The sequence below is a fragment of the Triticum urartu genome, chromosome 3A (genome assembly GCF_056163025.1).
Source record: "Triticum urartu cultivar PI428250 chromosome 3A, HENAU_Tu73, whole genome shotgun sequence".
NCBI classification, from domain to species: domain Eukaryota; kingdom Viridiplantae; phylum Streptophyta; class Magnoliopsida; order Poales; family Poaceae; genus Triticum; species Triticum urartu.
The window spans coordinates 11,561,565-11,585,218 of NC_141875.1; the positions used below are offsets into that span (position 1 = coordinate 11,561,565).

Below are 23,654 nucleotides of genomic sequence, written 5' to 3' on the forward strand. Positions count from 1 at the left end.
CTGGAAGCCTGAACTTGGTGGAGGCGGCGATCGGCCGGCGATGGCCGGGGCAGCACGTACGTACGTATATCGGTGTATGCGCTGATCGAGAGTTTGGAGCGCCGGCGATGGTGGACGGCCGGGGCGGGTCGAGGGTTTCACGTACGTATGTATGCTGGACTTTGAATATATAGACCCAGAGAGGATCGCGAGTCTAGTTCGGATCGGACTTTGACTCCGACACGGTTGTGTAGTTGGTTAGCTTAGCCATCCAAACCGATTTTAATTAGGAAAACGCTTGCTGTCGTGCGGCGGCCAAACTAAGCGCCGGTCGCGTCGCGTACGTGGGATTAAACATGATCGTGCAGTTATAATATAGGGTCAGTCTAGGACACATCTAGATGTGACATAGTTATATCACATCTAAACTAATGTCTACTTAGTTTGTGGTTTTTTTTTCTTATTGCTGCATTACATATTTGTGGAAGCTATGTGACATCTTTAAAAAACATCTAGATGTGAATTAGTTAAACTGTATAATATAACCACCGTCCCAGACTTATCCCTTCCCTGCGAGAAGCATCTGGGACCACCCCAAACCTTATCTTCTTCCTCCCCAGCGCAAACATCTGTTTCTTGGCGCCTCAAGGTGGAGGACCTCAAGAGCACCAGATGTCAACACCAACATCGGTGACTCCCGAGGGCGCCCTTTTCCTCCTCAAAGGCGTTATTGTGGTATTGCATCACCTCCCGAGTGCGTCGGGGCAAACCCTAGATTGAGGTATTTTATGATTAAGAAGACTATCATGCCTTGGTGTTGGCTACATTCTTGGAGGCATTGTTTTGGAGCAGGCTGGCCGAAGGGACTAGTGGTGCGGTGACTTGATCGCCTGGGTGTTGGGCATGGTTGTTTTGCATGGGTTAGAGCATCTCTAATAGATGGTTCATATGTAAAAGTACCTAACTTTCAGACCGTCTTGAACAAAAAACGCTGCTTCAACAGACGATCCATATGCAAAAAAATTGGACCGCGGCCTTCTCGTGATGTAAAATACAACACCTCACGGTGCAAATTTACATCATGAGATGTATCTAGTCCAAAATCAGCCGCCGCCCGCGAAAGCCCAACAGCCACTTCCTTTCCTTTCCTGCCTGCGCCCGTCCACCCGCCCGAAGACCAGCCGGCCGGAATCTGCCGCCACGACCGCCCAAAACCTCGCTGTCGGCGCCGCCACCACCCCACATCCCCGCCGCCGCCCTCTGCCGCCATCACCCCGTCGCCTCCCTCGCCGGTAGCCGGCTCGCAGCCGCCCGGACGCCGCCGAATCGGAAGGCAGTCGGCGCGGGATTCGGCGCCTCTGGCGGTCCGGCTGCCGCGGTAGGCCTCCGCCGGGTCTTAGGCTGCCGCCGACCTCCTCCCATCGGCCGTGAGCCTGTCCACGGCTGTTGCGCTGGCCGCACGACCGCCGCACCAAGCCCTCCGCCCGGCTGCCGAACTATTCTTCACTGCCCGCCGAGCTCCTCTTGGCCAACCTCCAAGCTCATTTCTTATCACCGCCGCTGTCCGGAGCCGACCGCAGCCGTCAGCAGCGGCCAATCCAACCGGCGTCCATCTTCTTCCACCGCGCGCACAAGGTGTTCGACGGAATTCCCCAAGGTAAAAAAATGATTTAACTTGGGATTGGATAGTATGTTTGACGGTGGTTGTGTGCATTGTAGATGAGCTCGGTTGACTCCTCTTTCGTGGATGATTCATCGTCGGACGAGGAATTTGATTTGCATGAAGAAGAGGAGATTGCTATGCTAGTGGCCATGCACAAGAGGAAGAAACCGAAGCACGGTGGTTCCGTTTATGGTCGTGCGTTCATTCGGAGAGAACGGATTGATGCGCACAAATGGTTGGTGCGCAACTACTTTGCATCATCACCTGTTTTTCCAGAGAATTACTTTCGACGCCGTTTCAGAATGTCGAAAGACTTGTTCTTCCGCATTTGCAATTCTGTGAAGCAGCATAATCCAGTCTTCGAGCAGAGAAGGAACTGTGCTGGATTGCTTGGCCATAGCACTGAGCAGAAGGTCACTGCCGCTTTGCGCATGATGGCATATGATGTTCCGGCAGATTACATTGATGACAACTTGGCGATGGCAGAGAGCACTTCTATCTTCTATGTCAAGCAATTTGCAATAACTATGATAGAAGTGGTCGTGCGTTCTATCAGTTGATGGGCATTCGTGTTAACCCCATGCGCAAAGAGGAGCGCCTCAGACGTTTCATGAAGGTGTACAGCGAGATTAGAGACACCGATGTGCATGACCAACTCCAGAAAGATTTGATGGAAGAGCATTGGAAATGGCATGGCGAATGATCCGCATAGATTCATTATTTGTTTGTTCAAAACTATGTTGTATTGTGCAAAACTATGTTATATTTGTGTTGCATTTCATCTCCGGGATCTGTAGAACTATGTAATAATTTGATATTATGGACATGAAATTTTTTATGTTGTTTTAAAACATGTTTTATGCAATATGTGCGGTTGTACAGTGGCTGGACAGCGGCTGAACAGCAGCCGCGCGGCTGCTGGACGGTTTTGGACCATGAATTTGGACCATCTATTGGAGTTGCTTTTTTGGACTATGAATTTGGACCATCCGTTGGAGTTGGCCTTTTTCCTGAGCTCCAAAACACACTTTTTGGCGGTCCAAATTTTACATCTCCGATTTTGAACCGTCAAATTTAGACTATTTATTGAAGATGCTCTTAGCAGGGATCTTATCCATTTGTTGCATTGAGGGTCTCTTTGTTTGTCGACGGCAGTGAAGTTGGAGTAGTCGTAAATATCAGTCCAAAAGACCGGACCAAAAATTCTAAACGGAGATAGTAGTAAATATCAGTCCAAAAGATCGGATCCTCATTGAGATACATATATATGTTAGCTGTTGCCTGTTGGAGCCTTTTGGAGGGCCAAAAAGCCTAAAAATTCAGTTTTTAGGTATCTGGCTCATTTTCAGTCTAGCTGTTGGTGATGCTCTCAACAAGTATAGCAACCTACTCACTCCGGTCATGTAAAAGATGGATTTATAAGACCAACAAATATGTATGGATGGTGGAAGTACTTTATTTGAAATTAAAAGTCCACACATGTGATCTTCAAATATCCAATCTATGTATATTCATAAACATATTATTCTACTCTTGACCACAAATTACAAAATTCACGCCAAAGAGCATATCTTGGCCACATCACCGATCCGAGGCATCAACCGCTCCACCAATCAGAGCCTACCTCCTCGCTCCCATATAATAGCGTCGCTCCCTTCTTCCCACCACATCGCCTATGCAATTCCCCACCTCTCTTCTAGCGAAATCACACCTTTGCTCCCGTCCACCAAGCAGCAGTGGCAGCATCCATGGCCCCCAAGGCGGAGAAGAAGTCGGTGCCGGTGAAGGAGTCCGCGACGGAGAAGAAGCCCAAGGCAGAGAAGAAGCAGCCTCATCGCGGATGGCGTCGATGACAGTGGTGATGGAGGGGCTCTGGCCATCGAAGGTACAGTTTGGATTTTTCTGAAAACACATTTCATATATCTCCTTCTTCTCTCTAACTCAGTCGAAGAAGACAAGCTGCAGATTCGATCATGGTGTATTTTTCATCTACTATTGTTGTGTTACAAATTATTTACCATCCATAGCAACGTACGGGAAATTACCTAGTCATAGATACTTTGTTAGCGCGTGCAGTTATCTAGTCATAAAAAAATTGCAAATCAACCCATGGTTGAATGGTTAGGAATACACTGGTATCCCTAACCCACCAGAGTTCAGTCATAGACTTTTACAGGTGTACACATTTTCGCTGAGTTGTTCTAGGCCTTGCGACGATGTGCGTTCAGTGAGAGTGGACGTTCCCGTCGACTACGAAAGCATTTGGGACGACTTTGTTAATCTCAAGATGATGTGTCGACTCAGTCTTTCGAGGGTGCTAGGGTGGGCGTCCGTGTGTTCATAGGGGTGGGCGTATATATGCGTATGCATAAGCGTCTGCGTCTATGTTGTGCCTAAAAAAATCGTCAAAAAATGTACTCTAGCGTATTACATCCAATTTTCCTCTGAATCGAAGTAGAACACGTCCGGATTCAAATTTTATGCAAGCTACAGTCCCGCAGTTTACCTCTCATATTTGGAGAGCGATTGTGGCAGGACGGGAGGCTCTTCAGACGGGCATGGTCATGTGCGTTGGTGATGGTCACTCCATCTCGATTTGGGACGAGAAGTGGATCCTAGGTACCATGCGTATGTCTCCTACGTTCAGACCTACTAATATCTCTCTACAATCAGTGAGCGAGCTTATTGATGATGGTAACTGGACATGGAAAACAGAACTTGTTCGTGAAACATTTCTAGCTCCGGATGCAGAAGCTCTATTGAACATACCAATCCATAATGGTGGTGGGGATGATTTCTTTGCTTGGGCTTTTGAAAATTCAGATGTGTACTCTGTCAAGTCGGCGTACCGCACTCTTGTGAATCAAAAAAAGTGTGTTGCCCTAGAGGAAGGGACGGTTACCGGTACTTCAAAATCAGAACAGCAGATGTGGACATCGTTCTGGAAGCTCAAAGTTGTGTCCAAGGTGAGGGTATTTTGGTGGATAGTACTACGCGGAATTCTCCCTGATGAAGCTACCCTTAAGCATAAACACATTAAACCTCTTAGCCGTTGCAATGTTTGTCTGGCTAGAGAGGAGGATCTCATGCATCCATTGGTCTCATGCTCCCATGCACGCATATTTTGGGATGAAGTGCAAACATGGTTCGACTTCCATCTTCCAAGGTTGTATCCTACCACCTAGGCGAGAGATATTTTATGTGATGATCGGTCTACGGATCCAGTTAGAGCAAAGAGCGTACCGGTGATGTGCGCTATTTGGCATTCACGGAATCAATGGACTCGTGAGAAGGAGCATGTGGATCCGGTGTACTCTGTTCGTCGCATAAGAGAAGATCTGGCCTTGCTAGATATCCCTATTGCACAGGCGACTATACTGCCAGGTCACGGCCGGCGAGCCCCTGATATTGGGTTTATTAAGACAAATGGCGCAATAAACTCTGAAGCAGAACTCGCTGGTGCCGGCAGTGTAGCTCCATCATCTATGGCGTTGCTCGCTTCATGGTGCAAGCCACATGTGGGTGTTACAGACCCCTTCATTGCCGAGGCCTTATCACCAAGGGAAGGAGTTCTCTTTGCTAGCTTGTGTGGATTCTCACATGTGGTAATGGAAACCGACTGACCAAAGATTATGAATCTCTGGAACACTCGCCACAACTCTCGTTCTATTGTGGATTCTTTACTTGTAGAGATTGGACAACATGCTTTGTCTTTTAATTTCTTTGTTATTTAGCATGTAAACAGGTCTGCTAATTTCCCGGCCCATCTTTGTGCGAAGCGTGCCAGCTCGCTGATGGTGGCCGAGAGTTGGCTCGACTCTGTACCGTTGTTCCTTATCGGTAGCCTGATGGCTGATGATCCTAGGAGCTCCTTTGTTTGAATAAAGCTCTCAAGATTTTCTACAAAATAAAGTCTTTTCGAATGGGAAATGATTCCCTTCAGTTGGCCGATCTTTGTGCGAGCGTCCGTTAGATGGGTTCTTAATCAAATGGTCGGGAGCCAACCTCTACGTGTCCATCTTCAGCAACTGGTCCATAGTTTCAGAAGGGGTTCTACAACTAGTCCCTTGTTGCAAACTGACACAAGGCTAGATTCTGCAGCGGCCCATGTTGTGAAAAAAATATTCTGCAAGACGACCCATGTTACAAAGAAATCCCGCAACACAACCTACGTTGTAAAGAACCCGCAATATAACTTGTGTTGCAAATGTTTCCGTAACCAGACCTCTATTGCAAACTAGAGGAAAACGTACGGCTAATCGATTGTGTTAGTTCTCATGGCTCGCGAGATAGTAGATCTTTTTGAAATATCAAACCATGGGGATTCTTTCCCCGTCAATCTAGAAAAAAACACTTACTCCCTCCATTCCCTTATACAAGGCCACAAACTCAAATTATAGGTACCTAGGTAAAATTTAATAACTACTTTGCAAGACAACTTTTCTTCTTGTTAACTGGGACAACTAATACGCCCACATGCATGCAAGGAAGGAATGAGAAGAAAATAGCACAATATCATTATGACTACATGCATGCAAGTATTAAACAAGTTGCTACTACGAGAAAATATCATTAAATTTTGTCTCGGTTACTGTTAGTGGCCTTATATAGATGCAAAATGTATTTTTTATAGTGGCCTTGTATAAGAGAATGGTGGGAGTATGACAAGTTCCCACTACCAGAGATCATATTAAATCCTACTCGCCTCCTCGTTACTCGTTGTTGTTATTATTTATTTGTGCTTGGAATTAGTGCATGGGGAAGTGGGGAGTGGAAGTCGAAATATTAGAATTCTCCTTTTGCTTCTTGGACTACCACGCGACCAGGAGCATATATACTGGGTACTCTAGCGATCCAAATGTTCAGGTCCAGTGCCAACTGCCAAACAAAGCTAGCCTAGAAACGGAAGAGCTCCAAGATGAGCAGGCCGGTGCCGGGGAAGGAGGAGGCCAGCAACGCGACCGTGGATCTGGTAGGTTTCAACTGCCCCAGTTGCTCGCAATCCCTCAAGCCTCCAGTCTACCAGGTTCGTGCCGTGCCCGTGCGTATATATCGCTGAAAGAAAATCCAACATCGACTGATCGATCGGCATCCATCTTCACCCTCTCGATCGATCCTTGACTTGACGAATTCGTTTCGTTTCAATTTGCTGCTGCAGGACACGGCTGGGATGCTTGTATGCTCTTGTTGCTACGACAAGGTTACCAAGACGCCACAGCTGGGTCCGTCGCCGCAGTACAGTCGATGCTTCACGGTGGAGCGCATGCTGGAGTCGGTCCGGCTCCCGTGCTCCAACGCCTCGCGCGGCTGCGCCGCCATGACGCCGTACCACCGATGGGCCGATCACGAGAGCAGCTGCCCCCACTCACCCCACCCCTCGACCCTGCGCGCAGTCATGGTGGCGGCGCCCATGCCCCAAGGCGTGAAGTTCCGGCAAATAAAATAGAGCGGGACCCCTTGTACGGGCTACTACTACGTACTAGTACCTCTTGTCCCAAAATATAAAAACTACAGCAACGTTTTATATTTGGGTACACAGGAGTAGTAGTACATTATCTAAGTGACCTTGGCTACATAATGAAAACGCACTGTATGCGTTTCATCTAATAAGCTTTTTAAAAGGCTGCCATTCACATATCGTCGCACCATTAATTTGAATTTGAATTTCAAAACTGCAACTCTATTTTAGTTTCATCGTCAGAATAATAGCTCACCAGAGCTTGAGACCCAAAAGCAATTACCGATGGGTATACATGCCCAAATGACAAATTAGGTGTATTATATTACTCAGTTGTCTTTCATATTACTATGGAGCCTTTAGCAACAATTCTACTCACCATATTTTGCAAAACACACACACACACACACTTCTACTCACCATAACTTCAAGAAAGATAGGGCCTCTTTGAGTCGTAGGATTGTAAAAATGCAGAAATAGAGAAATCATATGACTGAAATGCATGCACATACGAATCTTGTATAATTTGAGTTTGTAGTTTTATCTCCAAAACTGTTAACCTGCGATGATCCGATTACATCATTAGCTTCCTCGCGACGACCTCCTGAAAACTAGTCCCCTATCAGCATTTTTGACAACCTTTTTTCATCATTACTTGTGAGATGACTGTCACTTACTCGCCATGTTATTGGCCATGTAGTTAGTCAGATTGTTGAGCGTTGATGTACGTGACTAAATAGACTTTCTTCATGGTAGTTGTGTGTTTTAAGTTTTAAGGTTCGTGCAGGACAGGATTTTGATGTAGTCCAGGCAACCAAATGGCCTGAAATTGCACCCCATGGGCCTGAGGGATATGCAGGTAACCAAACATTGACCATTAGGGCATCACCATTGTAGAGCGCTTGTGTAGACGCTTATGAAGAAAAAAAACACTGTAAAAAAACAGCTTAGCGCTTTCCATCCCAATGCTGAGAACTAACAACGGGCGATATTTAATCGCTAAAACCCTGCATGAAAAATCTGTCGCTACATGCATCTCTCAAGTCCTGTAGAAGAACAATAAAAGACAAAGCGTCCGCCTCCACCCTTTGCGCAGATGCCATGTAGTAAGGCGCTAGGAGTAGCTTTTTCTTAACCGCAAATAGACTTTATTTGTCATATGATGGTAATGTCGTTTACAAGTACATGAGAAACAAAGTCAGGAATTACATTATCCCAAGAACCCGAAGATCTAGCACTAAAAGAATGCTTAGCTAGCTCATCTGCTACCTGGTTAATTAGCTTCCCAGAAACAGTGTTTAAATGATATTTTGGCAAAGTCCATCACCAACTGCTTGCATTCAGAGACCAATGCAATGTCGGGTCCTAAATAAGAGTCCAATTGCTGAATTGCCTCCACCGCAAACGAGCAATCAGATTCAATCTCCACATTGTTGCACTCCAAATTTGCCAATGAGTATATTCTATTTCTAATTGCAATGAGCTCCGCTGAATCAACAGCTCGGATATGCGGAAAGTCACTGCTGCTAGTTCATCATGCACGATAGCACCACAACCTCGAGTAAAGTATCCACATGCATGAAATGATGCATCTACATTAACCTTGACTAGTCCATGAGACGGTTTTTGCCGCATATGTTCTTCTGAGTCAGGAGCTTTGGAGACATCGATTTGATGTAATTTGTAGCTAGTCGTGAATAGACAATGTTGTTTTCACAGGATTTTGAATCATGATTCCTTTCATAAGTTGTTGTTGTTCCCACCAAAGGTACCACGCCGCCACAACAGCCAGTTCAGCCACAGATAGTCCATCTGAAGCAACATATCAAGCTTTGATAAGATCTCCATAGTGACTAAGCCTGGCCTGTCCACATCAGTTGCTCTTTGAATGGCATTTAGAAGTTTTAGCTGAGACCACACTTCTTTCACACATCGACATTTGAAGAGATAGTGCTGCAAGTCTTCGGCACCCACCAAACATCATGGGCATTGTGGTGAATAAGGTATGTGGGCTGCCAAAGCTCCACGGTAGGGTAGGACTCCATGTAGCGCCTTCCAAGCAAAGTGTTTGACTTTCCCAGGCACCTGTAACCGGCATATGTCTTAACAAACATGATTAATATGCTCACTACCCTGCCCATCTAGCCTTGTCAACCGGGAACCAAGCTCGGTATCTACCTATGTTAGTCTAATTACCCTCTCTCTTCTTTAATTGTCTGCCGCATCAGCGTGTTTGCTAGTCTCGAATGCATGATACTAGCTAAGATACAACCACTATGACCAGCCTTAGACAACATAGTTCCACCCCTAGGCGTAATATCTCTCCATGATGCGCTTGTAGGAATCCATGGGTCTTGCCATATATTTATCTGGAGCCAACCCTCTATATGCACCCTTGCTGAAAAGTTTGAATACCCGCTACGATACTCTGTCAAGTGTAAGACGAGCCATTCTTAGGTCCAACTTTAAGAATATTTCCATCTTGATAGTATGTAGATCGCAGGACTTGTGCACATAAAGAGTCTGGATTTTGGATCAGTCGCCAACACTGTTTTCCTAGCAAAATTAAAACTATGAAGGTCCCTAAACCCCAGTCCCCCTTTTCTTCTTTGGAATACACAATTTCCATCACACGAACCAATGCATCTTATTCTGCTCTTCATTATCTCCCCACCGAAACCCCAAAATTTCATCGGCAATTGGCTTGCAAATTTCCTTTGGTGATTTAAACACTGACATAGCATAAGAGGGCATTACCTTGGTTACTGACTCTATAAGAATCTCTTTATAAGACGCTATGATTAGTTAGTCTAACTGCCAATTCAGTAGGATATTAATCCTGGTGTTTGGGCATAGCGCCTGGCATTGTAGATGCGCCTAGGGCATATACAACGTTGGGCACTAGCGTGGTGCCCAAGGATTACGAGTCGACAAGTCGACGAGTCGTTCCGAGGTTGAGACTCATAGACTAATCGGACTAGTCTTAGACTAGTGCTAGACTAGTCGACATAGTACTGTAGTACTCAACTACTAATACCTAGTAGTAGTACGTAGTAGTATGTAGTAAACTGTACAGCACATTACAGTATATACATAATAAAACCAGCAGTGCTAGTCAACACTTGTCAGGCCCAGCCCAGCTCAGCACCGTGCAGCACGCCCACCAGCTGGCCCATTTGGCCCAAGTGGCCAGCCTACTTAGTCCCCCAACCACTGGAACCCTAGCTCTCGATCTACCCAATTGCCGCCGCCAGCGCCATCACGCACAGAGCACGCGACCCGCGCCTCCTGCCGCCTTCCGCCGACCTCAGCCGCTCCCGCCGGCGAGCCCGCCGACCACCACCATGCCTCCTCCTTTCCTCTCCCCTCTCTCTCTCTTCCTCCTCTCTCGTCTCAAGGCCGCGCGCGCCTACGGGTCACGGCCATGGCCGCCGCCTGAGCACGAGCTCCGGCCGGCTGCCGCACTTGGCTGCGCCATCCGCCGTCCCAGCGGTGGGTGGCGGCGGCGGTGGCAGGCCAGTGGGTGCTGGCGGCGCCTCGTCCCAGCTGAGGCAGCTCTCTCTGGAGCAAGCCTGGAATTTTTTTTGAGTCGAACGACTCAAGATGCACGACTAGTCAAGACTAGTCGTCGATTAGTCCTTCGACGGCTCGATTCGTATTTGTAGTCTACACGAGAAAAGGAGTCGACAGCTGAAGTGCGACTCGTAGACTAGTCGTCGTTCGACTCGTAATCCATGGTGGTGCCATGATTCAATTCCTCTTCGATGGTGCAGTTGGGCCATCCAATCCTGGCGACAGGTGCGACACCGACCCAAGAAAAGGAGTCCAGCGCTTGTGCTATTTTCTTGTACGAGATGGAGCGCTGCGTGAAACGGCCGGTCCCCTAGGCGCCCCTGCAATTAGCACTCAGCGATGTAACAATAAGTGCTCTGATGGGTTTTTGCTTTTGTGAGATTTGTTTTATTTCCCTAAGCGCCTATCTAGGCATCTTTCATTGAAGATGCCCTTACTCCCCAAATAGGGCAAATTTTGGCCACGTCACTTATCCGAGGAATCAATCATCCACCAATCGAAGCTGGCCTCCTTCCTCCTATATAATCTCGCCGCCCCCTTTTTCCCATCACAACCGCTCTGCAATTTCACGCATCTCTTCAAGCGAAACAACAGCTCCCTCCATCTGGCAAGCAGCAGCAACCGCAGCTGCATCCATGGCCTCCAAGGCAGAGAAGAAGCCGGTGGCGGCGAAGCAGCCCGCCGCGGAGAAGAAGCGGCCGGCGAAGTCCAAGGAGGGGAGAAAGACGGACAAGAAGAGCGTTGAGAGTACAAGATCTACCGTAAGTTGCACGGATACGGCGATACGGATATGGATACGGACACTGTGATACCGGGATACGTCAAATTTTCAAAAGTACAGATAGGGGAATACGTTTGTATATATCTATACCTAATAATAAAGAGGATATTGCTTCTAGCGGTAAGTCGCAGAAATTGCTCCCCAAGTTTTAAAATATTACCCACCAATGCCACATATAAGTGATCAAAAATATATTTTTTTTGAGACAAGATCAAAAATATTTTACACAGTGGAATCCCCCGCCTGGGCCAGGCCATACAGTGCTCCGCTAGGAGAAGACGCAGCGTGCCCGTTTGGGCCGGCCCATGTTCGGGCGGCCTGTTTTTCAAATTGCTTTTTTCTGGTTTTTTTCTACATTAAATAATTTGGGAGTGCAATATATAAGAATTTTGATTTTTTTAAAATAAATCATAAATTATGGATTCAAAAAATGTTCATGTTTTTGTAAAAATGTTGGTTATTCAAAAAATGTTTGACATTTTGACAACAAATGTTTGGGAAATATGAAAAATCGTGATTTTGTAAAAGTTAATGTATCAAAATTGTTAATAAATTGAACAAAATTTCACCAATTCAAAAAATGTTCATGAATGGAAAAATATCCTAAAAATTCAAAAACTATTCGTGACTTAGTTTATTCATACATAAAATGCTCGCTGATTCAAAAAATGATCATGCATTTCAAAAAATATTCGTTAAATCAAAAAAATGTACATGAGTTCCAAAAATTGTTCCACCAATTTCCAAAAATATATTCGCCGATTCTAGAAATGTTTGCGGGTTCAAGAAAGTTGTTTAAAAAATGTGCAATTTTGTTAAAAATGTTTGCAAAAAATATAAAAGTGTTTTTGCGGATAAAATAATATAGATGTTCATGAATTCAAAATGTTCTTAATTTTATAAAATGTTCAAAAATTTATAAAGGTGTTCATGAATTTGAAAAATGTTTATGATTTCAAATACGTTAACCGAGTTTAGAAAATTCATGATTTAAAAAATTGTGATAGTGTATCTCGGTGATGCAGGAAAATGTGGTCATGGCAATTGGAGATTATGAATATATTTTTTCCGTTGCAACGCATGGGCCTTTTTGGTTAAATAAATAAAATATATAGGATATAATGGTTATATGAAAATATAAAAGTTTAAAGATATTAACAAGGTGATAGAAACATGAAAAATGTACCATAAGTATGATCTTAGTTGTCTTCAGCTGCTGCAACTTCAATTGGAAGCTGCCGAAGAGTAGGCTCGGTCACATTTGGGCACTTGGGGTGGAACAGAATGAGGCATGAAAAGGGAGGTGGCTGTTGTGGGTGTGGATAGATAGGATTTTCCTGTGTCCACAAGGTATCCCACAGGTATCCCCAAAGTATCCGATTTTATTTATTTATTTGAAAAACAGAAAATAAGGGGATATATTTTGACTTTTGAGAAGTATCCAAACGTATCCGAGTATCCAATACGCCTGATACGGCAGTATTCAGAAGTATCCGGGTAACTTAGGATCTACCTGTTCAAGGTGCCGAAGCAGGTGCACCAGGAGATGGGCATCTCCTCCAAGGCCATGCCCAGCATGAACTCCTTCACCAACGACATCTTCGAGAAGCTCGCCGCCGAGTCCGCCAAGCTTGCCCGGTACAGCAAGAAGCCCACCATCACCTCCAGGGAGATCCAGACCTCCGTCCGCCTCGTGCTCCTCGGCGAGCTCGCCAAGCACGCCGTCTCGAGGGCACCAAGGCCGTCACCAAGTTCAGCTCCTCCTAGATAGGCTCTGCTCCTCGCCTTCTTCGTGTGTTTTCCTCTGTAGTCAGATGCTGGACTGTAGTCTCCTGACGATGTTGGCTTTGCAATTGGAACGGCATTGACAGTAATTTTCCAAGAAATAGCGATGCTGCTGTTTGGATGTTGGGCGTGTTCAGATGATCTTTGAATGCCGATCTGATGTTTGAAGCAGAGAGGTTCTCTGCTTCTCAAATTGGAGCTTTTTTTTTTGCTCTTCTTGTCGGAGTAAAAAAATTATTATTTTTGGGCGCGATCGATGGGGCAGAAACATCAGATGGGCATCCAGATGATGCTAAGAAGAAATCGTTCAACCAGATGATGCTAACAAGATTGTAGAGATGACCGAACAGTCGTACCGAATTTGAGGGACTGAAATAGTGCCAGCAGCTCCTAGCTGCAATGTGATGTTCCGAGTGTTGAGTAATTTCAGGACAGTTGTCTACATTCTGCATTTTGTATTTGTAGAACCAACTCAACTCACAAGAATTAACCAATAAAGTTTGGGCTCAAAAGCTCAACGATAAATACATGCATGCATAGTTGCATATAGAGAAAAACCGCAAACACACTGTCGGATAAAAAGAAGTGCACATGGAACCAAACACCTGACAAATCTGCACTTATTCCATGAAAGGACTACTTTTTGAGTAAGTTCAGAACAGCTGCCTACATTCTTCTTCAGTGACACTACCCATTTTGTAGAACCAACTCACTGTTCAGGTTCAAAAGCTGACAAGAACACAAACAGAACATCTGAATGTGCTTGGCCATACAAATGTCTTCAACTTAATTAAACCATAAATTGTAATCCTATCACCAAACTTCGAAAGACAACAGAGATAAGATAGTACCAGCAACCAGAAGGGCACAGCTGAGAAGAGCACAAACAGAATGGAGTCTCCGAATTCTCCTACTGATGGGGTAGGTTTGCCAACTGAACGGCATACAGCTTATCCAGATTCATTTAAACTCGAGGTACACGGGAGAATCCAGGGGAGACCACACGGCGTCCGAGACAAACAGCGACGCGGTTGCCTGGTAAGGCCTCATCAGCCGCCCGACGCTCTGCGTCTCGCCGGACAGAGAGAGGACGCCTGCTCGCGTATGCACCTGGATCTTGTACTTGAAATCCTTCTCCTCCTCCTTGACCAGCTCGCTGACGAGCTTGACCACCGACACGGCACGCCCCGATGGCCCACTCCGCTCGACCACCAGCAGGAACACCGCCCTGGCGTCCAGGAACACCAGGCGCACCGGCTCATCGTCAGACACCCTCACGGGGAAAGGCTGCCGGCTGTGGCGTTGCCGTATGGGACCAAGCAGTGTTTCGTCTCGATGTGCTCGCTCAGGGACTGGCCACGGTTGGCGTAGAGGCGGCAATAGGGGATAGGGCAGTGGCACGGGGCATGGAGGCAGGACTCTTCATGGGTCAGCTTCTTCGTGAACGGGATCGTCGCGGAGCAGCCGAACTCCCGGAACGAGCACGGCGCGGTCATGCCGCCAAGTACGCGCTCCATGATGTCGCAGCGGGTGTTGGCGGGCTCGGCACACAAGCTGCAACTGTACTCTGCATTGGTGCGGCACTCTGAGCATGTGATGTGGCCATTTGTGCACTGCAAACAAAAACAGAGAAACAGAAACATACAGGTTTTACTGAAACTGTCAAAAACAGGACAAGTGCACAAGCATGACACAACACTGGATTACCACTGCTGTGCCAGTTTTGTGCCATAATATCTTCAGTAGTTCTACGATTGTGATGCAAAACATAGCATCTTCACGCATGTTCAAGCTTGATAGCGGCCTTTCTAAACTTTGGCTCATACTCAACAACTAACAGTTGTAATCCAGAGAGTTGATACTTCATAGGCCAAGATTGGCAATGCATCATACACTCTTGACCATGGCAATTGGCATGCCCTGGGAGAAAATATATGTCTGCAGATTGCTCTGGAAGGGAACTTACCCAAAAGGACTAGAGAACGTCAAAGACACACTGAAATGAGTTGTAATGAACAAATACGTCCACATCTTGATTTTATTAAATTTCCTAGTAACATTCAACCAGTTCTACTAAAATCAGAAAGAAGAAAAACAGAATTCTATGAGCAGCAATACTGACCAAAACATCATAACTGATGCAAGATTTGCTACAAGTGAACTATCAGTAGCAATTAATACATCAACATAAAAAAATAAAACGTCAATTAATGGCGATACTTGGTGAAATCCAGACCAGATGAATGTCTAAGAAAATCATAACCTGCAACACAGAACTAAATTGCAGGGTATAACTGAATCTAGTAAAATGGAGCAAGCATTTGACAAAGGGAATACTAGTTCATCACACTACAAGGTTCTGTTATGTACCTGGAACAGGGGTGGAGCCAATGGGCTGCAGCAAGCGGAGCACTCCAGCAACTTGTGGTCTAAGTTGACGGTGATCTTCGACGCAGCAGCCCTGGCCTCGGACTCGACCTTAGCCTTCTTTCTGGCACAGCTCTCCGCCGCCGCGTCCCTCTCCGCACCAGCCTTCTGCAGATTGCTCCCAGCGAAATACAAAGTTACTGACCAGTAATACAGATGGCCATATATGACAGTGAAGTGAAGCTAAATAACATGTATGGCCGATCTGTCAGCTTCAGCAGAAGTTCAGATCGAAAACTTGATACAGGACACCAAAATGTTGAATTAGAAAACCAAGAAAATCTTGGATCAGAGGATGGCAACCAGCATTCTCGCGATACCATCTGCAAAATCGCTTCGAATGCGAGCGCGCGCGCTACGCTCAGTTTTCCCCCCAAACCCTAAACACCCGGCCGCCGCCGCCGCTCGCCGCCACGGCCAGCGGCGAGCTCCGCGGCTGCCACTTCCACGTACACCAGCGCCGCCTCCCCATCAGCTGCGCGCGCAACCCTCGTAAGCGGGCAACCCCATTCAGGTCCGCGCGCGGTGAATCGCGGCGGCGGCTGCTGCAAGATAAACTGGACGGGGAGAAATGCGCGGGAGGCATTCACCTTGGCCATGGTGGATGGATGGATGGATGGATGGATGCTCCGTCGATCGATCTCCCGCTCAGTCCTCCCAAATCCAGCTCCCGTCGAGCTCTCTGCGGTTTTCACAAATGGAGAATGAACAGTCTTCTCCGTGGCCTCCGTAGGCCATTTGGGAAACCTTTTTATTGAAGATATTTCTTGCTCTTCCAAATAGGAAAAACATAGGATTTTTTAGGATCGAAAAATATAGTATTGGCATGTCATATTTATCTGAATCCTATGAGATTCTCGTTTGTTTTACCCCATCGCAGGAAAAGCAAAGATTATTTCTAAAAGGTTTGAGAGGATACTAATTTTTCATTGAATGTATTTTTGCAGGGCATTTTTTTATTGAATGTTGTACAAAATAATCCTTGGAAAAAAAATCCTATTGGGTTCAATTATATGAATCAAACAGCCAATATAAGAAAAAAAATCTAAGTATTCTCATCCTCTAAAATCTCTATAGAAATCATTTAAGTCAAAGGAGCCCCTTGGTCCTAAGTAGTAACGATGGACATGAATCACATGTCCATTTTTTTTTTTGGAAAAGCACATGTCCAATTCAATAGTATCTTGAGGAGGTTATCCCGCCGCCTCCCACTCCCATAACTATTCCTTGTTCTGATACGTGTGTTGGCTTAAGTTTGGTTGTTCGCTAATGAGAGTTATGTTGTGTGCCGGTATGGTCATGGGCACTTTACTTCGGCTGGATATATATAATGGAGCCCTCATTTCTCCCTTGAAACGATGTGTCACCCCTTCGGTCTCAACTTCTCATCACGGCGAGATCCTGGCTCACGCCATAGGTTGTCATCATCCTGGGCGATGATGCTTCCCAGCTGCTTCGGTTGAGCAACATTTGGTAGCTTGGCGTCGTGCTGATGCTGGACTGTGTGGACTTTGGAGGAGCAAATATTCTCACTGGTGCAGGAACACATTTTCTCCTAGTTTTCTTATATTTATAGAATTGGTCTTTGTCTGATACGATTGAGGGGTGAGAGAGCAATCTGTCTCGACTGAAATTAACACTCTTTGTCCATCTCGGTTGCCTCTACTCCTTTGACAAAGCTATGTTTCGTGCGGCCTTTCCTAACCATGTTCATCTCGGTTGCGGCTACTACTTTGATGAAGATCACTACCATGACCAAGACTACAGTCACTACACTAATCTCGGCCATCACTAGGAAGACTTCCACGCTGACCCAAACAAGATCAAGGAACTTCACAATCCATGGGATCCCGAGAGATAGCCTTCGATCTCCCTCAAAGATTCAGCTTAGGGGCAAAGAGAGTTTCACGGAGGGAGGAGTGTTAGAAGTTCTGTTTTACGGGTAAGTGTTAGAAGTTGCTCACAGCCAAGAAATGATGAACTTTTTCCACAGACGTTGTTGCTGCTTTGACTAAGCCTACTGTTACTCCGATCAAGTCTATGTCGCCCACCACCACTACTTCGACACCTTCCTCGAGCAAGTCCCCGACGGCACGACTACTACACCGAGGATGCCTCCCCCTTTGATCTTGTTCAAGTCGACCTCAATGATGGTTACTATTGTAACATCTACCATGGCGATTTTGGCATATTTCAAGAAGAGAGGGATGTTAGCGACCGTCTGCTGTGCGGGCAAACGACAGATCAAGGCTCAGTCCACCACCAGCTCCCGACGACACACAACTACATATACAAGAGAGAACACAAGGAAGAAGCTATCCTTCCCCTAAAAAAACCTATCCTGGCAGAGATCAGACTTAACTGGAACTTGTTCTTCCCCAACACTTTGTAACCTGTATATGTGAGTAATTCAAGCGAGAGATTGGACGGAGTAGTGAGTCCTTATCAGTAAACACCTGGATCTTGTATTTAAAATCCTCGCATTCGATGAGGTCGCGCACGAGCTGGATCATCGGCATGCTCGGGTCGAACACAAGGAGAAACACCGCCCTGCTGCCAAGGGACACCAGGCGCGCCACATCATCGTCCGGATATAGGGGGTACGTGTCCCCCGAGAGCCAAAAATCCGCATCCAGCGTCGGCACTCCCTTTTTTTCTTTGTTCTGCGCAATTTCGTAGACAAAAGTAGTAATAACAGTTTTGGCCACACCATCATCATGGAATTAAGCGTCAAATACTGTACAAGAGAGCAGTCAAGGGTCAAGCACGCCTAGTTGCTTGTCCTAACGTGCCACGCAAACGGTGATGACCCGTCACTCTCTGGAGGGTGGTTCATCAACATCAGGTGGGGAGGTTACTTGTCAAACATAACGTGGCTATTCCCATCTCTTTAGGATCACGTCGGAGCACCAGTCCAAGACGGGTGCTGGACTCTCACAACCTTGCCGGCGTGTATAAATCCTCTCCCAGCCACTTCACCGTCACGACCACCGATCGAGCGGCGGGAAATGGCTTCAGCTCGCCGTTGCACCACCATGGCCACCAACAAACTCATCATGTTCGTCGTGATGCTGGTGGTTCTACAGAGGGTGCGTTCTGATGATTCTCCGTGTGACTTCCCGGCGATCTTCAACTTCGGCGACTCCTACTCGGACACCGGAGCCTTCCCAGCCCTCTTCCCGGCCGTGCAGCCACCCTACGGCCGGACCTTCTTCGGCATGCCGGCCGGGAGGCAGAGCGACGGCCGCCTCACTATCGATTTCATGGGTACTCACATCTATCTACAACATCTCGGGCGTAACTAGGATTAAGTTTAGATATTTTTTTCTGAACAAATAGCTCAACTGAAGGTTTTTGTTTTGTTTTGTTTCCGGACTTGCAGCTCAAAGCCTGGGGCTGCGTTACCTGAATGCGTATCTGGATTCACTGGGAAGCAACTTCACGCAGGGAGCCAATTTCGCGAGCGCCGCTGGAACCATCAGACGAGTGAACGGGAGCTTGTGGACCTCCGTGTACAGCCCCATTTCCCTGGACGTGCAGATCTGGCAATTCCAGCAGTTCATCAATAGGAGCCAGTTTGTCTACAACAACATAGGTGAAAATGAAACTTCACCATGCAAAAATCGATATATTTTCAACAATTTTTTTATCGGAGGATCTTCGACCTATCCTCCGCAGGTGGAGTCTACCGAGAAATCCTGCCGAAACCCGAGCACTTGGTCTCCAAGGCGCTTTACACCTTCGACATCGGCGCCAACGACCTCGCCATGGGCTACCTAGACAACATGACCACGGAGCAAGTCGAGGCCTACGTCCCCGACCTGATGGAGAGGCTCGCGTCGGCGATCCAAACGGTGTACGACCTCGGTGGGAGGTACTTCTGGGTGCACAACACAGGGACGCTCGGGTGCCTGCCGTACGCCCTGGCGTACCGCCCGGACCTCGCCACGGAGAAGGACAGCGCCGGCTGCTCCGTTGCGCTCAACGCCGGCCCCCGGTTCTTCAACGCGCGGCTCAAGGAGACCGTTGCGAGGCTAAGGGTGGCTCTCCCTGAGGCCGCCTTCACCTACGTTGACGTGTACACCGCCATGTACCGGCTGATGAGCGAAGCCAAGAAGATCGGTTTTGGGGACCCTCTACGCGTGTGCTGCGGGTACGGCGGCGGCGAGTACAACTTCGACAAGGACATCGGATGCGGCGTTAAGGTGGAGGTGAATGGCACGGTCATGGAGGGGAAGTCATGCGAGGACCCGTCCAGGAGCGTGAGCTGGGATGGCGTGCACTTGACCGAGGCGGCTTACAAGTTCATCTTCGACCAGATCATGGAGGGCGCGCTCTCCGACCCGCCGGTGCCTCTACGGCGGGCTTGCCAAACGAAAGGGCAATGAGCATGCTGTTCATTTATTAGGCTGCCGATGTCGGATTTTTTTCAAACGTCCGTACTCCAAATAAAATATGTATAAAATCTGGAATGCTTATATGTACTTCCAAATAAAATCTGCAGTGAGTATCTATTTGTAAGTGATACAAAAAAAATCTATGGATAATATATATCTAATGCTATGTGTGGATGGTAACGTCGCACGATGAACTTACGCAATAAATAGTACTCCCTCCGTTCATTTTTATAAGTCGTTTCAGACATGTGAAATTGAGTTGTTTTGCACAGTGTCTGAAACATCTACAAAACCTTATAAAGGTGAACAGAGGGAGTATATAAGATTTGTAATTTAGTTGAATCAACTAATATGTTGAGCTACATGACAAATATGTCAGTATACTCGGGTGCGAGCTGTACTAGCTCCTGGCCCTAGCCCCACGCCAGCCCCTCCGTGTAGTCAGCCCCTCGCCGGTGGCGACCACTGCCCCCCTAGCGCTGGCCACGCCGGCCGCGTCAGCCACCCCTCTCCATGTGGTGGACACCCGCTAAACATAGCAACCACACCGTCCCATTTCTTTTCGGGTTTCCGATCATGGCACTTCCAGACCTCAACTTTCAGGTTTGGTTGGATTTTGAAGACAATTTGTGCTCGAGCAGGGTTGGTCGTTCGGGATTCTTTTTGGTGGCTTAATTTTCTAACCAAAAAATTGTCTCAATGTTGACTCAGTTGGTCTGATCCTTAATCTTGCTTCAGAGGCAATGCTATTCGTTTCAAAGTGTCTTTCCTTAGAAACTGGTGTTTCAAGTTCTTTATCTCCTCAAAAGATGTGGGTTTATCCATCTACAATGGTGGATATATTGCAAATACCACATTCAATCTTCATTTATATCTTTGGTTAAATGGTAGCTCAAATTTTCAAAAGGAATTTGAACTATATTGCTGGAACAGGAGGCTAAATGGAGCACGGTCTCCAAATCGAAGAAACATGGTAAACCTTTTGCAGATGCGGTTCTTCTCAGTTTTTTGTGAATTTTTATCGTGATTATTCAAAGAGGTTTTCCTTGGATCATCGTCAATCTTGGTATTCTTCAGCTTTTAATTTGCCCGAATTACCAAATACTACCTCCGTCCTGGTTTATTAGTTTCCATTGTATTTTGTGTCAAATTTTAACAATCAATTAACTAACAAAATGTTCATGCATGTCACAAAAAATTGTATTATTGAAAACTATGTTCAAATACGAATTCAACGGTATAATTTTTGTTAACATGCATTAAAATTTTGTTAGTTAAATATTTGATCAAAATTTTGTACAAATTATAAAGGGAGCCAATAAATCAGGACGAAGGTAGTAATATGGTAACGGAAGAGCCTTCAAAGAGAATTAACAAGACGGGATCTCAGAAGGTTCAATATTTCAAATCTGGCAATAAAGATCTTCCTGGCCCAACATGAGGTCAAAGCCATTTTGTGTGTGATGTCTAATGGTGGGCCATTTCGGCCTGAATGCAGGATTTTACGAGATGGGCACGTGTGGCAAGTTCCCGCTGGTTTATGTCCTAAAAAAAAAAGGTTCCCGCTGGTTTATGTCCTAAAGAAAAAGTTCCCGCTGGTTTATGTCCTAAAAAAAAAAGTTCCCGCTCGTTTAAGAAAGCTCCACCTTATTCGTAGATTTTTTTTACATGACTTATACACTGCAGATTTTATTTGGAGTACGGATACTCACTGCAGATTTTATTGTAACAACAGTACGGGTGCATAGAAAAAAATCCTAGCTACATCCGCAGCCTAATTAACGAACGTCATGCTCATTGCCGTTTGCCCTGGCAGGCCCGCCGCAGAGGCACGGGAGGGTCGGAGAGCGCGCCATCCACGATCTGATCGAAGACGAACTTGTTGGCCGCCTCGGTGAAGTGCACGCCGTCCCAGCTCACGCTCCTGGACGGGTCCTCGCACGACTTCCCCGCCAGCGCCGACGTGCCGTTCGCCTGCACCTTATCGCCGCACCGGATGTCCCTGTCGAAGTTGTACTCGCCGCCACCGTACCCGCAGCACACGCGCAGGGGGTCCCCGAAACCGAGCTTCTTGGCCTGGCTTATCAGCCTGTACTTGGCGGCATAGATGTCAACGTAGGTGAAGGCGGCGCCGGGGAGCGTCGCCCTGAGCCTCGCCACGGTCTCCTTGAGCCGCGCGTTGAAGAACCGGGCGCCGGCGTTGAGCGCGACCGAGCAGCCGGCGGCGTCCTTCTCCGCGGCGAGGTCCGGGCGGAAGACCAAGGCGTACGGCAGGCACCCGAGCGGCGCCGTGTTGTGCACCCAGAAGTATCTCCCACCAAGGTCGTACACGGCCTGGATCGCGGACGAGATCCTCTCCATTAGATCGGGGACGTAGGCCGCGACTTGCTCGGTGGTCATGTTGTCGAAGTAGCCCACGGTGAGGTCGTTCTGGCCGATGTCGAAGGTGTAAAGCGCCTTGGAGACCAGGTGCTCTGGGTTCGGCAGGATCTCCCGGTAGATTCCACCTATGTTGTTGTAGATGAACTGGCTCCTGTTGATGAACTGCTGCAATTGCCAGATCTGGACGTCCAAGGAAATGGGGCTGTACCCGGAGGTCCACAAGCTCCCGTTCACCCGTCTGATGGTTCCGGCGGCACTGGCGAAATTGGCTCCCTGCGTGAAGTTGCTCCCGAGTGAATCCAGATACGCACTCAGGTAACGTAGCCCCAGGCTTTCAGCTGCAATAGAAAAATCTATAGTTTTGAGTTGTTTGCTCAGAAAAAAGCTGCTACGCTTGAGATGTTGTGGATAGACGTACGTACCCATGAAGTCGATGGTGAGGCGTCCGTCGCTTTGCCGCCCGGCCGGCATGCCGAAGAAGGTCCGGCCGTAGGGCGGCTGCACCGCCGGGAAGAGGGCTGGGAAGGCTCCCGTGTCCGAGTTGGAGTCACCGAGGTTGAAGATCGCCGGGAAGGCACACGGCGAATCATCGGAGCGCGCCCACGCCCCCACGGAGAGTTCTAGCATCACCAGCAACACGGCGGGCATGAGTTTGGTCGCCATGGTAGTGCAACGTTGAGCTGAAGCCGTTTAATTCCAGCCGCTCGTCCGGTGGTGCGAAAATGATTTATACTACACGCTGGCCGGCTGGTCAGAGTCCAGCATCCGTGTTGATCTTCTGCCCCGACGCGGCAGCGATTTTCCTGCTACCAGAATATTAAGTGTCACATGCATTACTGTTGGGCTGGTCCGGTTTTTTCCTTTTCTTTTTAAGAATGGGATGGGAGTGGTCAGGATTCATACACGCCGGCACCGGCAGGTCGTCGGAGTCCAGCACCCGTGTTGGACTGCTGCTCCGACGTGATCCTATTTCCTAAAGAGATCGATGGGCAGAGAAGATTCAGCCAGGATAGCTGCGTACGTCTTGCTGACAAGTATGCACCACCCGAGTCATATCCAGAGAGTGACGGGACTATCACCGTGTTTACGTGGCAGGCAGGTTAGGACAAGCAACTAGGCGTGCTTTACCCGTGATTGCTCTCTAGTACAATATTCGACGTTTAATTCCACGATGATGTGGCCAAAACCGTCATTACTTCTGCCTGAGAG

At 47.3% G+C, this 23,654-nt stretch overlaps 4 protein-coding genes and 1 long non-coding RNA gene across 5 annotated transcripts; 3 read left to right on the plus strand and 2 right to left on the minus strand.

Moving 5' to 3' along the window:
- The first annotated feature begins 6,525 nt into the window (after positions 1-6,525).
- On the plus strand, positions 6,526-7,252 carry LOC147977772 (uncharacterized). Its single transcript, XR_015599504.1, has 2 exons — positions 6,526-6,668; positions 6,801-7,252. It is a non-coding gene; the product is annotated as an uncharacterized LOC147977772 (long non-coding RNA).
- A 4,056-nt stretch (positions 7,253-11,308) lies between these two features.
- Positions 11,309-13,225, plus strand: LOC147977773 (histone H2B.2-like). Its single transcript, XM_087514535.1, has 2 exons — positions 11,309-11,434; positions 12,977-13,225. The coding sequence occupies exons 1-2, from the start codon at positions 11,309-11,311 to the stop codon at positions 13,223-13,225; spliced, it is 375 nt and encodes a 124-aa protein (XP_087370661.1).
- An 899-nt stretch (positions 13,226-14,124) lies between these two features.
- Positions 14,125-16,415, minus strand: LOC125547594 (uncharacterized). The gene is given in 4 exon segments (XM_048711414.2): positions 14,125-14,522; positions 14,525-14,852; positions 15,610-15,774; positions 16,257-16,415. Coding segments are annotated over 4 exon segments (825 nt in total). The 5' UTR covers positions 16,266-16,415; the 3' UTR covers positions 14,125-14,199.
- A 2,151-nt stretch (positions 16,416-18,566) lies between these two features.
- Positions 18,567-20,229, plus strand: LOC125542360 (GDSL esterase/lipase ACHE). Its single transcript, XM_048705369.2, has 3 exons — positions 18,567-18,933; positions 19,049-19,261; positions 19,345-20,229. Exons 1-3 carry the CDS (start codon positions 18,675-18,677, stop codon positions 20,052-20,054), a joined length of 1,182 nt encoding a protein of 393 aa, XP_048561326.2. The 5' UTR covers positions 18,567-18,674; the 3' UTR covers positions 20,055-20,229.
- Positions 20,230-21,692: 1,463 nt separating this feature from the next.
- Positions 21,693-23,216, minus strand: LOC125547595 (GDSL esterase/lipase ACHE). The gene is made up of 2 exons (XM_048711415.2): positions 22,868-23,216; positions 21,693-22,783 (listed from the first exon to the last, which is right to left on the minus strand). The coding sequence occupies exons 1-2, from the start codon at positions 23,106-23,108 to the stop codon at positions 21,858-21,860; spliced, it is 1,167 nt and encodes a 388-aa protein (XP_048567372.2). The 5' UTR covers positions 23,109-23,216; the 3' UTR covers positions 21,693-21,857.
- Positions 23,217-23,654: the final 438 nt, after the last annotated feature.

Excerpts from the sequence above, each read along its gene's own strand:
- LOC147977773 (XM_087514535.1), top strand. The coding sequence starts at position 11,309 with ATGGCCTCCAAGGCAGAGAAGAAGCCGGTGGCGGCGAAGCAGCCCGCC. Across the intron at positions 11,435-12,976 it reads TTGAGAGTACAAGATCTACC|GTGCCGAAGCAGGTGCACCA; the intron begins GTAAGTTGCACG and ends TACCTGTTCAAG.
- LOC125542360 (XM_048705369.2), top strand. The coding sequence starts at position 18,675 with ATGGCTTCAGCTCGCCGTTGCACCACCATGGCCACCAACAAACTCATC. Across the intron at positions 18,934-19,048 it reads CCTCACTATCGATTTCATGG|CTCAAAGCCTGGGGCTGCGT; the intron begins GTACTCACATCT and ends CCGGACTTGCAG. Across the intron at positions 19,262-19,344 it reads GTTTGTCTACAACAACATAG|GTGGAGTCTACCGAGAAATC; the intron begins GTGAAAATGAAA and ends TATCCTCCGCAG.
- LOC125547595 (XM_048711415.2), bottom strand. The coding sequence starts at position 23,108 with ATGGCGACCAAACTCATGCCCGCCGTGTTGCTGGTGATGCTAGAACTC. Across the intron at positions 22,784-22,867 it reads CCTCACCATCGACTTCATGG|CTGAAAGCCTGGGGCTACGT; the intron begins GTACGTACGTCT and ends TTTCTATTGCAG.